Source organism: Conger conger, chromosome 9 (genome assembly GCF_963514075.1).
Source record: "Conger conger chromosome 9, fConCon1.1, whole genome shotgun sequence".
NCBI classification, from domain to species: Eukaryota; Metazoa; Chordata; class Actinopteri; order Anguilliformes; family Congridae; genus Conger; species Conger conger.
This window is the reverse complement of record NC_083768.1, coordinates 58,611,261-58,626,720: the sequence shown is the minus strand read 5'-3', so window position 1 is coordinate 58,626,720 and position 15,460 is coordinate 58,611,261. Positions and strand designations below refer to the sequence as shown.

The following is a 15,460-nucleotide window of genomic DNA, read 5'->3' as shown; positions in this document are numbered from 1 at the left end:
CACAAAGTGCGCCTGTGCTCCGTAAATAGATTATGTACTATCCACTTATACAAGCTGCTAAAACCAACTTGTTGCGAACAAGACATCCATGATGTTGATATCAAGACTTCGTCACCCCATTGTGCGAATATGTATTCAGCACTACACCAACATAACAGGATTCATGAAAACAGCGAGGGGATTACTGAGTCTACCCAATGCCACACGACCGTACTGCCTGTAAATCTTCCAGATTCAGTGTGTGTCGTCATTTGTATTTCTAACTCAGGCTACGAAACCAGACACGGTTTTACACAGTTTATAAAAAGTGCCTGGGTTCGTCCACTTGACTCAGAAGTTAAGAAGTCCTCCTTTCTGGTGGAAGAAATCGTGGTGCACACATACAACAAGCCTTACGTTCCTATAAACTGGGAAAGTTCCCTAAAGTCGCCAGGATGAGTGTTAAAAGTCGCCTTCTTCTGTAAGGAGAAATTGTCGTTGTCCGCAAGGAAGATTTGGTGGCCCAATTCTCCGTATGATTCTGGTATTCTTATAAGACAAGGGTACAAGGTAGCGACTCGGAAAAAGAGAATTTAACATACAGTTTGGCGACTCAGGAAAAGAGAATTTAACATACAGTTTGGCGACTTAGTCAGTCCAATGTCTCCAGATTTGGTGACAAAATTGCTACTTTTGCAACACTGTGATGGGGTTTACGGAAACAACGCGCGACACGTGTTGAATTGTATCCCCAGCAAGACCTTTGAGGGCTGCTGTCCTGCGTGCTGGTACGCACGAACATTTCGGCAGTCGAGTCCCGCACGGATATCTCCCGTGCTCGGGTCGTGCGTGAACGCTCTGAACCTGCACGTTTGCACGCAAGGAATGCAAACTTTTTGTGACAAATAAATTAAGCTTGTTATTTCCAAACCCCCGCCCATCCACAAAAGGGAAGGCGAGAGTGATTTTTTTACATTCGCGAATGCTTGTGTAGTCTATCGTGGGGATTAAATTCCCCATACCAATCCCCACAGTTGTACACAGATTCTTAGTCTGTGCGGGTTTATGTGCTTGTTCGTTACCAACTAGCTTGCTCGCTGCAATGTTTCTGAAAAAAATTACCTCAGCCAAGTATGGGGCTCAACTTTTTCAGGTGAGTAGGCTATTCGGTCATCTTGCTAGCTAGCGAGCTACGTATGTGTATGTACAAATACTTTTCGAAGTAATGTCAGATTTTGTTGCTAGCTAAGTTGTAGCTGGCCTATTTTAAGAAAATGTATATTCATGACATGTTCGGTTATAATTATGGCTTCAAGTTGCATGTATCGTTAGCTGATTGCTAAGCAAGCAAGCTGGACTCGTAAACGGAACTTACTTTTGAATTTCCAGCTGTCAAAACAGTAGCCCTGCTAGTTAGCTAGTAGCTTACTTATATGTAATGCTCATTTTTTAATTAATTAATTAGAATATTTTATGTTTTAATAATGCCGTGTCCCCGTTGTAAGTTTAAGGATAGCTTTTATCCTCAGTTTGTTGTACATTGTTTGCTAAAGACTCGCGTCAGAGCCCATTTCTCGCATTTCAGGTGGTGTTCAGGCAGGGCGTTCGGTCCTTGTCGGTGCCAGCCCAGCCCGTACCACCCCTCGCTCAGACGCTGCAAGGTTACCTGCAGTTCCTGGAGCCGCTACTCCCTGCCGACGAGTTGGAGCACACTCGGGAGTTGGTGCGAAAGTTTGGCGCTGAGGGCGGGCTAGGAGAAACGCTTCAGAAGGGCCTGGAAAAGCGAGCGAGAAGCTCGCACAACTGGGTGAGCGTGTGGAGCCCAGCCGCGTGCCGTGCCCCGAACGTGCGGTTAAAACGTAGACTAAACACACACTAAAATTCCTCTTGCAAAATTCGTGTTACCACATTCGCTGTAATACATGGATAGACATTGGATCGTTGTGGGACATAACTCAGGTCTTCTCGAAGTGTGTGTGTGTGTGTGTGTGTGTGTGTGTGTGTGTGTGTGTGTGTGAGTGAGAGACTGCTTGTCCTTTCTCCCATGTGACCTGTTTGAAAGAATATGCGCGCATAGGTGAGCCATTGGAAGCAGTCACAGAACGGGTAAGGAAGGAAGGAACAGACGAGTGTTGAGGGAGGGAGAGGAAGCAATGGAAGGATGGAGAAAGAGAAATTGTCTCAAGGAGGGGGGTGGAGGTAGAGGATGATATGATTTCGCAACACAAGTGTATGTTTCGTGCGCTGAAAACCCTAGAGTGAGGAACGGTTCCAAGTGCTAGAAGTGACCACATTGATTTAAAAAAAACAAAAAAAAACCCTGAACCCTGTAGTTTAATCACATAAAACATGGATCAAGAATCAGCAATAAAACAAGCTTTGCCGCAAATATTAACGTAGGATGTGTTGGTGCTGCTCCTTCTCTGACGTCGAGGCTCCGCGCCTCTCCCCCCGCCCTAGATCTCTGATTGGTGGGTTAAGTGGGCATTCCTGGAGAACAGGCAGCCCCTGGCTGTCCACTCGAATCCGGCCATCGCCCTCCCCAAGCAGGACTACACTGACTGGAGGGGCCAGCTGCTGTGAGTCCCACACCGGTCCCATCAGCCTCCGGCCTCCAGGCCTAAAACACTTTGACACTGTCAGTATCCGCATACTGGTGAACGTGAAACGCAACCCAGACCTTGTTTTCCTTCATAGATTAGCTTTTTATTTATTTTCTGCTGTTAAACTTCTCATGTTTCTGTCCTGAACATGAGGTCACACGGTGATATTGCCACTGCAGACCCAATGGAGTTTTTTTAATAGGAGAGTGTGTCTTCAATTTGCGACGGCACCGTCTGCAAGTGTTATGCATTTGGTTCAGCTCAGACCAGACGAAGGCGAAACGTTGTCTGCCTTGCTCATTTCAATAAATATATCACCCGGGAACAGTAATAGCCCTGTGTGGGTATTACTTCTATACTTTGCGTTCTTTTTTTTACCAAGCACCTGCACTAAACTCTTTGGAGTTGCACTTGCCTCTATTATACTAGATATTCAGTTCAGCCCATTAGGAACGACAAGTCCCCAGCAATCAACTTCCTGCAACAATCCCCACAGAGAGAAATCAGTCATTTATCAAGAGTACATAGCATTTCTGCTGTGTTAGGAGCCCCAGTAGTGCAGAATGCAACGGTGTGGCTTTGTGGGGGATTGGGGGACATGGCTACGAGTTCTGGCTTTGCTTTTAGCAGGGAAATGTCCCCAAAGTAGCTTTGCTTTTAGTCTTTTAGCTCAGCACTACCAGCTAGCTGCTAATCTTACTGTTGGTGGCTGTGTATGCCATGCTGCTTTACCAGAATGGGGGTGGTGAAAGTACTTCTGGGTAATGTAGGAAAATAACACACTGGGGCTGATCTGGAAGAAGCCTGACAGAATAATGACTGAAAACTTGGAAATACAGATGAAGTAAATTATGCTACAAATATCAGATAATAAACCGTGGAGTCAATTTCACATCGCTGCTATACTTCACTAATGCTGTAAGTCTTTTAGCCCTGGCATTTTTCAAACTGTAAAACCAATTTATTTTTTACTTTAGCTATAGCTATAATAGCTGCATGGATAGCCGCTTGCTAACTGGCAAACTGGTCAATTGTACTTTAAAGAGGTAGAAGCCAGTGCGTAGCACAAAAGATTCAGCCCGACTAGATAAACAATGGTTTATTTCCATTATTTACTCTTCTGGCTCATCTATTTGTTGTGATTACTGAACTGTGTCATGTAGTGTAGCCTGGCGAAACCGTGGAGGAAGATGATGATGAGGATGATGAGGGTGATCAGAGATATATTTCATTTATTTCCAAGAGGAAGTCAATTTGAATGAGTTCTTTTTCACGGCTGTCTGTGTCAAATTTCAATAGCCACGTGCAATGGGTACATGACTTAGACAAAATATATTAAAATCAGCAATTAAAGCATCTGTATGCATGTGATGTGCCATTTATTGTCTCTGCATAGGTTTGCCTCCAAGTTGATCGCTGGAGTTCTGGACTTCAAAGCCAAAGTGGACAGGTAAGTGTGCTGTAGGGATGTGCTGCGAGTGAGTTTGAGAGGTCCCACGAGTGAGTTTGAGAGGTCCCACGAGTGAGTTTGAGAGGTCCTGCGAGTGAGTTTGAGAGGTCCCATGAGTTTGAGAGGTCCCATGAGTGATTTTGAGAGGTCCCATGAGTTTGAGAGGTCCCATGATTTTGAGAGGCCCCATGAGTGAGTTTGAGAGGCCCCGCGAGTGAGTTTGAGAGGTCCCACGAGTCAGTTTGAGAGGTCCCACGAGTGAGTTTGAGAGGCCCCACGAGTGAGTTTGAGAGGTCCCGCGAGTGAGTTTGAGAGGTCCCATGAGTTTGAGAGGCCCCACGAGTGAGTTTGAGAGGCCCCACGAGTGAGTTTGAGAGGTCCCATGAGTGAGTTTGAGAGGTCCCACGAGTGAGTTTGAGAGGCCCCACGAGTGAGTTTGAGAGGTCCCGCGAGTGAGTTTGAGAGGTCCCGCGAGTGAGTTTGAGAGGTCCCATGAGTTTGAGAGGTCCCACGAGTGAGTTTGAGAGGCCCCACGAGTGAGTTTGAGAGGTCCCGCGAGTGAGTTTGAGAGGTCCCATGAGTTTGAGAGGCCCCACGAGTGAGTTTGAGAGGTCCCATGAGTGAGTTTGAGAGGTCCCATGAGTGAGTTTGAGAGGTCCCATGAGTTTGAGAGGTCCCATGAGTTTGAGAGGTCCCATGAGTTTGAGAGGCCCCATGAGAGAGTTTGAGAGGTCCCATGAGTTTGAGAGGTCCCGCGAGTGAGTTTGAGAGGTCCCATGAGTTTGAGAGGTCCCGCGAGTGAGTTTGAGAGGTCCCACGAGTGTGACGGACCAATGAGTTTGAGAGGTCCCATGAGTTTGAGAGGCCCCGCGAGTGAGTTTGAGAGGTCCCATGAGTTTGAGAGGTCCCATGAGTTTGAGAGGCCCCACGAGTGAGTTTGAGAGGTCCCATGAGTTTGAGAGGTCCCGCGAGTGAGTTTGAGAGGTCCCATGAGTTTGAGAGGCCCCGCGAGTGAGTTTGAGAGGTCCCACGAGTGTGACGGACCAATGAGTTTGAGGGGGACCATGAGTGTCCCTGGTCCTGCAAGTCTTGAGCAGGCTAAAGTGCCTTACGGATTTGGTGATCCATGAGGGGTCTGAACTCCAAGCTGGCTGCTATACGTCCCATTGAGCCAGTTGACCCTGAGTCGGTGTTGGAGTGTGTTGTGTCAAATAGGTTGTGTTGGGTGGCCTGTCCTGTTTAAGCACTGTTCCGGTGTGTGGATGGTATCTGTTACCCCTGACCTTCTCTCTCCCTCTCCCTCCATCTCTTTCTCCTCCTCCCTTTATCTCTCTCTCTCCCTCTCTCTCTCTGTCTCTGTCTCTCCCCCTCCCTCTCTTCCCCCTCTCTCAGTGGCAGTCTGCCGGTGGAGTTCATGAGGGGTCAGCCCTTGTGCATGGAGCTCTTCCCGCTGCTGTTCTCTTCCTGCCGAATCCCGGGCCCCAAGCACGACTACGTGTACCACTACAGCCAGTCCCGCCGCCCCCCCACCCACATCACCGTGGTGCGAAACTACCAGGTGGGCCCCCCCCCCTCTCTCTCTCTCTCACTACTCCCTCCTTCCATCCCCATCTACCTCTTCCACCTTCATTCTTCATCCATTTCCACACAGTTTCTTTCTGTTTGTTAACATGCTCTCTCTCCGTCCATTTTACCTTTGAGAGGAGACGGCGTCCAAGTTCAGTGTCACCATTTTAGATTTGATTCTCCCACTGTTGGGAAGTTTATAAAAATGCTTTTCTCCAAAGTGAGAGGAACAGGTTTTTCCATTTTGCTCATTATGAGTTATGAGCTAGGAGGTGACCAGGGGTAAAACCAAACGTAGATCAGCTTTGCTGCTCTAAACATTACGTATCTTAGCCCTGATCGCCGATCGATTTGGCCTTTTGGCCTCATAATGGATTAGGTGACCTGCTCAACCCATTGTAACCTGCTTAACTCATTTGGTTGGCTGTCATAGATTTGTTATTACATTTTTGTTATATCCATTATAATATAATTTACACTGTTTCAGTCACTGAATGATTTCTTCCCATCGGGGTGTTTGAGGGTTTTTCCTCTCCGCTGGGGAGTTGTTTTGTTTACCCCATGCTTGCTTTTTGGGGGTTCAGGCCTGTGGTTTTTGACCTTCTGCGTCTCTGTAAAGTGTCTTTGTGACAGTTTTCTGTAAAAAGTGCTCTGCGACGTGACTTGACTTGAGGTGAGGATATTTGTGGGCTGAAACTGATCCAAGATCAGCTCTCCTGCAGTTCTTCCAGCTGGAGGTGTACAACAGCAACGGCACACCGCTGACCCAGAGTCAGATCCACGACCAGCTCTGCCGCATCCGCTCCCAGTCCTGGAAGACGGACAAGGAGCCCGTGGGCATCCTGACCAGCGAGCACCGCCACACCTGGGGCTCGGCCTACAACCGCCTGCTGAGAGGTGCAGTGCACTGCTACTGCACTACTGACATACTACTGACATACTACTGACACACTACTGACATACTACTGCACTACTCACACTACTGACATACTACTGCACTACTCACACACTACTCGCACACTACTGACATACTACTGCACTACTCACACACTACTGACATACTACTGCACTACTCACATACTACTGCACTACTCACATACTACTGACATACTACTGACATACTACTGCACTACTGACATACTACTGACATACTACTGCACTACTCGCACACTACTGACATACTACTGCACTACTCACACACTGCTGACATACTACTGACACTACTGCACTACTGACATACTACTGACACACTACTGACATACTACTGACACACTACTGACATACTACTGACATACTACTGCACTACTCACACACTACTGACATACTACTGCACTACTGACACACTACTGCACTACTCACACACTACTGACATACTACTGACATACTACTGCACTACTGACATACTACTGACACACTACTGACATACTACTGCACTACTCACACACTACTGACACACTACTGCACTACTCACACACTACTCACATACTACTGCACTACTGACATACTACTGACACACTACTGACACACTACTGACATACTACTGCACTACTCACACACTACTCACATACTACTGCACTACTGACATACTACTGACACACTACTGACATACTACTGCACTACTCGCACACTACTCACACACTACTGACATACTACTGCACTACTCACACACTACTCACACACTACTGCACTACTGACACACTACTGACACACTACTGACATACTACTGCACTACTCGCACACTACTCACACACTACTGACATACTACTGCACTACTGACACACTACTGACATACTACTGACATACTACTGCACTACTTGCACACTACTGACATACTCACACTCTACTGCAGATGCACTACTTATACACTACTACTACACTACTCCGAGGCTATTGCGCTACTCACACACTGCTACACGACTGCCACACAACCGTACTACAATACCACTGCAGAGACACGACTCAGAGAAGGTCACTACTTGCATGCCAGGACTGGTGAAAGTGCTCCACATTTACGAGTGATGTTTAGAGAGAGGTAGTAACTCTACAGCACTGATGCACTCTTTCTCCTCACAGATAGAATAAACAAAGAGTCTGTGAGGCTGATAGAGAAAGGGATCTTCAACCTTTGTCTGGACTCGCCTGTCATGAGGATCTCCGACGAGAAGTACGTCTGTCCACCTGTCTGTTTGTCTGTCTGTCAAACTCATTATCGAAGTTCCCATGCTCTTAAAGATATGTTGGCCTTTTAAATACTGCACAAGACAAGACAAGAGTTAGATAGCTGTAAATCGTGTCTACAAATTTCTTAGGTCCTTTTGTTTCTAGTAAAGACGTTTTTTCCTCCCTACTGCAATTGTAGTCACTCATGTTATTTAATTATTTTGTGATGATTGGCAGGTACTCCAGTCGAATGGCAGCGCAGATCCTGCACGGAGGCGGGACTTACTCCAACAGCGGAAACCGCTGGTTTGACAAGACTCTACAGGTGAGCGCCTGAACACGGCCCACCGACCTGATGTACCGCAAAGAAAATACCTCTGCCATTCTAGGGATTTCCTGATCAAAGGAAAAGTGGAGAATGGAGTTTCACATAATCATCTCTGTCAGTTTGTGATTTACACTGACGTTTGAAACCGCACTTTAAAATGGCATAAAATCTGTTATATTTAACCAGAAGTCTCAAAAATGCTAACGTTTCTGACGGAAATGAGGAAATACGACTTATGACCTCTGTAGTCTACAGAGTGTTGGCTGCACGTGCTCTTGACTGCAGTGTGTTTGTGCTTTTAACTGGAGTACTGGCATTGGATCATGGTGTTAGAATGAGCCCAGCTGTGTGGTTGAGTGCGTCTTCCCTCTTCACTGTTTATCTTTCATTTTATAAACCATTCTTTCATTTCATTAATTCACACGATGCTTGATCTCTCTCTCTCTCTCTCCCCTCTCTCTCTCTCCCCTCCCCCTTCCTCCCTCTCTCCCCCCCTTCTCCTCTCTCTCTCTCCCCTCTCTCTCTCCTCCCACTCTCCCTCTCTCTCTCCCCCTCTCCCTCTCTCTCTCTCTCTTGCCCTCTCTCTCTCTCTCTCTCTCCTCCCCCCCCCTCTCTCTCTCTCTCTCCCTCTCCCTCCCCCCCTCTCTCTCTCTCTCAGTTTGTAGTGGGGGAGGATGGCTCCTTCGGGCTGCTGTATGAACAGGCCACTGCAGAGGGCCCGCCCATCGCCACTCTGCTCGGCTACCTGCTGGAGTACTGGTACTGAGAGAGAGACATTAACACTGTACTGAGAGAGAGAGAGAGAGAGAGAGAGACATTAACACTGCACTGAGAGAGAGAGACATAACACTGTACTGAGAGAGAGAGACATTAACACTACTGAGAGAGAGACATTAACACTGCACTGAGAGAGAGAGAGAGAGAGAGAGAGACATTAACACTGTACTGAGAGAGAGAGGGAGGGAGAGAGAGAGAGGGAGAGAGAGAGAAACACTGTACTGAGAGAGAGACATAACACTGTACTGAGAGAGAGAGAGAGAGAGAGAGAGAGAGACATTAACACTGTACTGAGAGAGAGAGAGAGAGAGAAACACTGTACTGAGTGAGAGACATAACACTGCACTGAGAGAGAGAGAGAGAGAGAGAGAGAGAGAGATTGCGATTGCTGGAGCAATTCTGTCAGAACTGGGCCCTGACAGTTCATTTGGCCAAAACAAAGATTGTGATCTCCAAAAGAAAGCCAGATCACAGGCAGGCAGACACCTTTTCACTCTAGGAAACACCGCTCTAGAGCATTCTTTATGTTATGATTATCTAGGCCTGAAACTCAGTGCCTCAGGAAGCTTTGACCTTGCAGTGAATGCACTAAAAGATCAAGCTTGTAGAGCTCTCTATGCCATCAAAAGGAATTTCCATAAAATACAAATCCCAATTCAAATCTGTTTTTTTATATGTGATCATATTACTGTTTCTCACCTGTTTTAACATGTTCCTTGCCATGCTTTGGCAATACAAATGCAAATTTTGTCATGCCAATAAAGCAATTTGAATTTGAATTTGATAGAGGGATAAAGCAGTGGTCCTCCTGGTTCTGTAGAGCCGCAGGGTGTGACTGGTTTTTGGAGGGATGAGGTGGAGGTAGAGAGGGATGGAGGGAGGAGGTAGAGAGGGATGGAAGCATCTTTCCTTGTTTTCTTTCTCGTCTACTAGCATGATAATGAGTTTTAATAATTTCTGGAAAATGTCATACTTGGAAAATTCTTGCAACTTCAATAAAAAACAATCTTTATTATGCACTCTTTAGTCGGATTTCAAGCAACTTTTTCTGCATATTAGGGAGGTAGAAGCACTCGCATGGCATTTCATATGACTGTGACACTTTCCCTCCCTACCCCCTCTCCTCACCCCCCTCTGTCTCTCTCCCCCTCTCTCCTCCCTCTCCCCCTCTCTCTCTCTCTCTCTCTCAGTACAGTGTTAATGTCTCTCTCTCTCTCTCAGTACAGTGTTAATGTCTCTCTCTCTCTCTCAGTACAGTGTTAATGTCTCTCCTCTCTCTCTCTCTCTCTCTCTCTCTCTCTCTCTCTCTCTCTCTCTCTCTCTCTCTCTCTCTCTCTCTCTCAGTACAGTGTTAATGTCTCTCTCCCCTCTCTCTCTCAGTGAAAAGCCTGAGCTCGTGAGGCCACCGTTGGTTCCACTCCCGCTGCCCAAGAAGCTGTATTTCTACATCGATCCCGAGATCAAGAGAGACATCGAGCACGCGAAGCAAAATCTGGACATGTAAGGAAGCCAGTCTCCCTGCTGAGATGGGCTGGTTTCATTTTTAATAACACCAAACAAATAAGCAGTATGATAAGTGTTTTTTTTGTTGTTGTTTTTTTTGCTAAATGCAACCATATTGAAAACGGCAATGAGAGACAGGGAGCACTGTCAGTAAAAACAATCTGCCTGTTGTGGTTAAGTCACCTTGACATTACTGTAATCAAGGGAGCTGGTTCCTGCTATAATTTCTCAGTCTGTTATCTTGTGCAGCCGCTGGGCTTTATAGACCCAGGAAGCACTCTGCCCTCATGTGGGGATGCCATGCAATTACAATCAGGGGAACCGCAATAAGGAAAACTTTGGTAACGGTTGCCAAACAAAACTACATTTATGCTTGCAGGCATGATGCTGGTGATGTCATTCGTCACATTGCGGACACGGATCTTAAGCACAGTAAAGTTGCTGTACAAGCTGTGTTGGGAGTTTGTTGAGGGATATTTTCATGATTTTGGAGCATGCTAAACTGAACACTGGGGCCAATCAGCAACACAATGGCCAATTAAAAATGATGTGCATAAAAAAAAGCATAACTGCTAATAGTACTCTTTCAACCACCCTGCTCACGACTAAAAACACTGCAGCCCTCCAGCGCAGATTGCATATATAATCGGGCAATAATTTTACATGCAGTTTGTGGAAGGAATCACAAATTCAAAACGCGCTCAACCTGTTTAATGTGTTCTTGGGCACTGAATCAAAAACATATTGGAGCTTTTGATTTATTGTGAGCACAGACCCCTCAATCCCGAGCTTTTGATGTATTGAGCGCACAGACCCCTCAATCCGGAGCTTTTGATTTATTATGAGCACAGACCCCTCAATCCGGAGCTTTTGATTTATTGTGAGCACAGACCCCTCAATCCGGAGCTTTTGATTTATCGTGAGCACATGCGTGTCTCAGCAGAGCTAGCCTTCCTCATCTTCCGCACGCGTAGTTTGCAGAAGACATGTCATATTTAATAACCTCAGAAAAGTTAGTATTTATTTTTATTTCTTGCGTGTGTGGTTGTTGTTGTTGTTGTTGCAGCTTGATCAATGACCTGGACATAAGCTGCTTCACGTTCCGGAAGTTTGGGAAGGATTTCCCCAAACAGGTGAACGTCAGCCCCAACTCCTTCATCCAGGTGGCCCTGCAGCTGGCCTATTACAGGTGAGGGGTGTTCCTGACACTGTCACTCCATTACGCTACATTCAGCTGACGCTTCTATCCAAAGCCACTTACAGTTGATTAGTCTAAGCAGGGGCCAATCCCCCCCCTGGAAAAAATGTGGGGTTAAGGGCCTTGCTCAAGGGCATAGCGTCGTGGCTACACTTATGGCTATCGTGTAGAGGCAGTGCAGAGCTGTGTATCTGTGACTGCTTTTCATACCTGCCCGCTCTCCCACCCCTGCCAGGGTGCACAGCGAGGTTTGTGCGTCATGTGACAACGCCTCCCTCAGGATGTTCCGTGGCGGCCGCGCGGACTTCATCCGCTCACCCACCAATCAGACGCTCCGGTTCATACGTGCGGTTGATGACCCGTCTGTCACGGTATGGCCGCTCCTTCAGTCTTAAACCCTCAGCCCGCTCCTGCCCGTCATGATATGGGCCCTCCCTACATACCTGTACTCTCATTCCACTGTAGTCTGTCATGATATGGTATGGGCACTCCCTACATGCCTGTACTCTCATTCCACTGTAGTCTGTCACGATATGGGCCCTACCCTTATCCTGATACAGTCTGTCATGATATGAGCCCACCTGTGCACTTACACCCTTATCCTGCTATCCTCTGCAGTAGGGATCATCAAATCCCAGGCCTCGAACGCTGAGAACTGCTGGTTTTCAACCCTCCCTGAAAACAGACTGGCCACTCGGGAGCACTAATTGTTCAGTTATCTCCCTGAGAAGAGAGAAAACCAGGGCTGGATTTAGATCTGAGGGCCAGATTTGATGCTCTCCGCTCTACAGAGGAAGGGGATTCCTTGGAGCAGGCAGTGGAGACGTGGTTGTCTCTGATGTCTTTTTGTTCCCCCCTCCCTGTGTTTCAGAGAGAGGTGAAGCTGGACCTGCTAAAGAAGGCTGTGGAGGCCCACAGTCTTCTCACCGACCAGGTAGCCACCAACCACAGTTCCCGCTCGTATTCACCGGCTCCGTTCTGATTGGCAGCACACCAAACTGTCATGCTGTTTGATTGGTCAAAGCGTAAATTGCCACAGTACTTGCGTTAGCAACATGCTAGCATGGGACAATGAATGAATTTGTTTTCTGCTTTTCGTAGTGTCTGTTTTGTTTTGGTCCTTATAGTGTCTCAGGACAGATTTGACTGAGGTTGTGTCTGCAGAACAAAGGGACATTGGTTGAAATTGGCAAAAGTTCAATTCCACATGGGTATCCGGAAGTAATACTTTACACAGGATTGTCAGTGTGTGGCATATAATGACAAGAACAGGCCATTCAGCCCAGCAATGCTCACCTCTTCCTACAACTAAAGTGCCCCTACTGCTTAGTTTACCTAAAAGCTAAAGTATCTTGCATCGTATCAAGGCTGGTCTTGAAAACCCTCAGTGTTTCTGCCTCTACTACATTGCACAGCAAGCTATTCCACAGTGACCACTCCCTGTGTGGGAAAGATACTTCCTAATGTCACTGTGGAACTTATCCTTTTGCTCATTTCCATGTATGCTCCCTTGTTCTGCTAACAGAACTCAACCTGAAGAATCACCTGTAGTTCACTGCTTGAACAAAGTAAACTACAAATCCCACAATCCCACCAGCCTGTTTCTCCCCCCCCCCAGGCACTCCGAGGGCAGGCTATCGACCGCCACCTGCTGGGGCTGAAGCTGCAGGCCATCGAGGAGAGACTGAGCGTGCCCCGCCTGTTCATGGACACGGCCTACGGCCTGGCCACTCACATCAAGCTCAGGACCGGACAGGTTATGACAATCCAGACAGGTATGACAATCCGGACAGGTATGACAATCTGGACAGGTATGACAATCCGGACAGGTATGACAGATATGACAAACTGGACAGGTATGACAATCCGGACAGGTATGACAAACCAGACAGAATAGATTAGATCACAGTAAACGTTTTAGGGACACAAGAACAGTTTTTCGGCCGTCATTCATGCGCTTATCATGAAATGTAGCTAAAGTTTGAGGTGGTGCGAATGTTAGGGCTAATGAAGTGACTGAAGCCAGGTTGTTGACATGAAAAGCAGGAGCTGACCCGCTGACTCGCTGCCCCGCCTCTGCCCTGGCAGTCCCTGCCAACACGGACAGCGTGCTGTGCTTCGGGCCCCAGGTCCCCGACGGCTACGCCGTGTGCTACAACCCGCAGGCCGACCACGTCCACTTCTCCATCACCGCGTTCAACTGCTGCGAGGAGACGCACGCCGAAACCCTGGCCCTGACTCTGGACAGCGCCCTCTGCCAGCTCCAGGAGTTACTGCAGCCCGCGTCATAGAGCCGCCTGCCGCTGCCCCCCCCGGTTGCCCCCCCCCCCCCCCCCCCCGCTGGGGCGGCCTGAGCGCCGTGTAGCCGGGGGTCGCCCGGAGCCTGCCGCGCCGCCCGGGTCCAACGCCCAAACTTCCACCGGGCCCTGGGAGTGGGGTGGGGGGGGGGGGTGGGGAGTAGGGGATGGTGCTATGCTTTTAAGCTTGAATGCGCTACAGATGATTTGCAATGCATTGACGGAAAGTTTTTTTTGAGGTTTTTTTTTTTTGGGGGGCGGGGGGGGTGTTTTGTTTTTTGGTTTTTTAACCTTTGTTTTCTACATTGCGGATGGGAATGAAGATAAGTTGGGACTTTTGGAAGTCTGGTTCGGTTCGGTTTGATCTGGTCTACGCACTCCAGGATAGCACAGTGGCTACTCCTCACTGAGCCAGTGTGGGAAAAAATGGGAAAAACAAGTGTGACAGCAGCATTTCTCCCTCTCTCTGTCTCTCTCTCTCTCTCTCTCTGTCTCTCTCTGTCTCTCTCTGTCTCTCTCTGTCTCTCTCTCTCTCTCTCTCTCTCTCTCTGCCTCTCTCGTCTCTCTCTCGCTCTCTCTCTCACTCTCTCTCTCTCTCTCTCTCTGTCTCCTCTCTCTCTCTCTGCTCTCTCGCTCTCCTCTCTCTGTCTCTCTCTCGCTCTCTCTCTGTCTGTCTCTCTCTCTCTCTCTCTCTGTCTCTCTGTCTCTCTCTCACTCTCTCTCTCTGTCTCTCTCTCACTCTCTCTCTCTCTCTGTCTCTCTCTCTCTCTGCCTCTCTCGCTCTCTCTCTCTGTCCTCTCTCTCTCTCGCTCTCTGTCTCTCTCTCTCTCGCTCTCTGTCTCTCTCTCTCTCTCTCCTCTCTCTCTCTCTCGCTCTCTCTCTGTCTCTCTCTCTCGCTCTCTCTCTCTCTCTCCTCTCTCTGTCTCTCTCTCTCTCTCTGTCTCTCTCTGTCTCTCTCTCTGTCTCTCTCTCTCTCTGTCTCTCTCTCTCTCTCTCTGTCTCTCTCTCTGTCTCTCTCTCTCTCTCTCTCTCTCTCTCTCTGTCTCTCTCTCTCGCTTCGCTCGCTCTCTCTCTCTCTCTCTCTCTCTCTCTCTCTCTCTCTCTTCTCTCTCTCTCTCTCTCTCTCTCTCTCTCTTCTCTCTCTTCTCATCTCTCTCTCTCTCTCTCTGTCTCTCTCTCTCTCTCTCTCCTCTCTCAGCACAGTTTCTGCAGGCGGTGCTGCCCTCTAAGAGGGCTGAGGGCTGCTTTCTGCGCTTGTGGAACATTGTGCGCAGGGTACTCTAAAATGGCCGCCACAGAGGGTGGAATTTCCTAAAGAATCTGACATTGTTCTGTACGGTGGTTGACGGCTCTGGCTGGTCTCTTGGCAGTTTCCATTGCTTCCCTTTGTGTGCCAGTCATTTCGGCTTTGAGTTTGGAATGTTACACTCAAATAAATGTTATCAGATATGATCTTAATGTTGCAATAAAATACTTTCTCACTGAATGAAAAGGCTTCTGACTGTGTTTAACAGCGAGTAACTCAGAGAGGTGCAGTGTTCGACTGCGATCACTAATGGAAAAGTTTTTTGCATACCCGCTAATGAAAGACAGGAGGAA

General features: G+C 47.9%; 1 protein-coding gene across 1 annotated transcript; it reads left to right on the top strand.

Moving 5' to 3' along the window:
• Positions 1 to 722: 722 nt before the first annotated feature.
• Positions 723 to 13,884, top strand: cratb (carnitine O-acetyltransferase b). The gene is made up of 15 exons (XM_061254380.1): positions 723 to 1,132; positions 1,565 to 1,786; positions 2,440 to 2,558; positions 3,979 to 4,032; positions 5,425 to 5,590; positions 6,321 to 6,495; positions 7,672 to 7,762; positions 7,996 to 8,083; positions 8,745 to 8,845; positions 10,244 to 10,363; positions 11,433 to 11,555; positions 11,800 to 11,935; positions 12,436 to 12,498; positions 13,183 to 13,322; positions 13,654 to 13,884. Exons 1-15 carry the CDS (start codon positions 1,082 to 1,084, stop codon positions 13,853 to 13,855), a joined length of 1,851 nt encoding a protein of 616 aa, XP_061110364.1. The 5' UTR covers positions 723 to 1,081; the 3' UTR covers positions 13,856 to 13,884.
• The last annotated feature ends 1,576 nt before the right edge of the window (positions 13,885 to 15,460 follow it).

What these genes read in the sequence shown, in the direction of transcription:
- cratb (XM_061254380.1), top strand. Translation starts at nt 1,082, where the DNA reads ATGTTTCTGAAAAAAATTACCTCAGCCAAGTATGGGGCTCAACTTTTT. An exon ending in CGAGAAGCTCGCACAACTGG is followed by an intron (nt 1,787 to 2,439) that starts GTGAGCGTGTGG and finishes CCCCCGCCCTAG; the next exon opens with ATCTCTGATTGGTGGGTTAA. An exon ending in CTGCAGCTGGCCTATTACAG is followed by an intron (nt 11,556 to 11,799) that starts GTGAGGGGTGTT and finishes CACCCCTGCCAG; the next exon opens with GGTGCACAGCGAGGTTTGTG.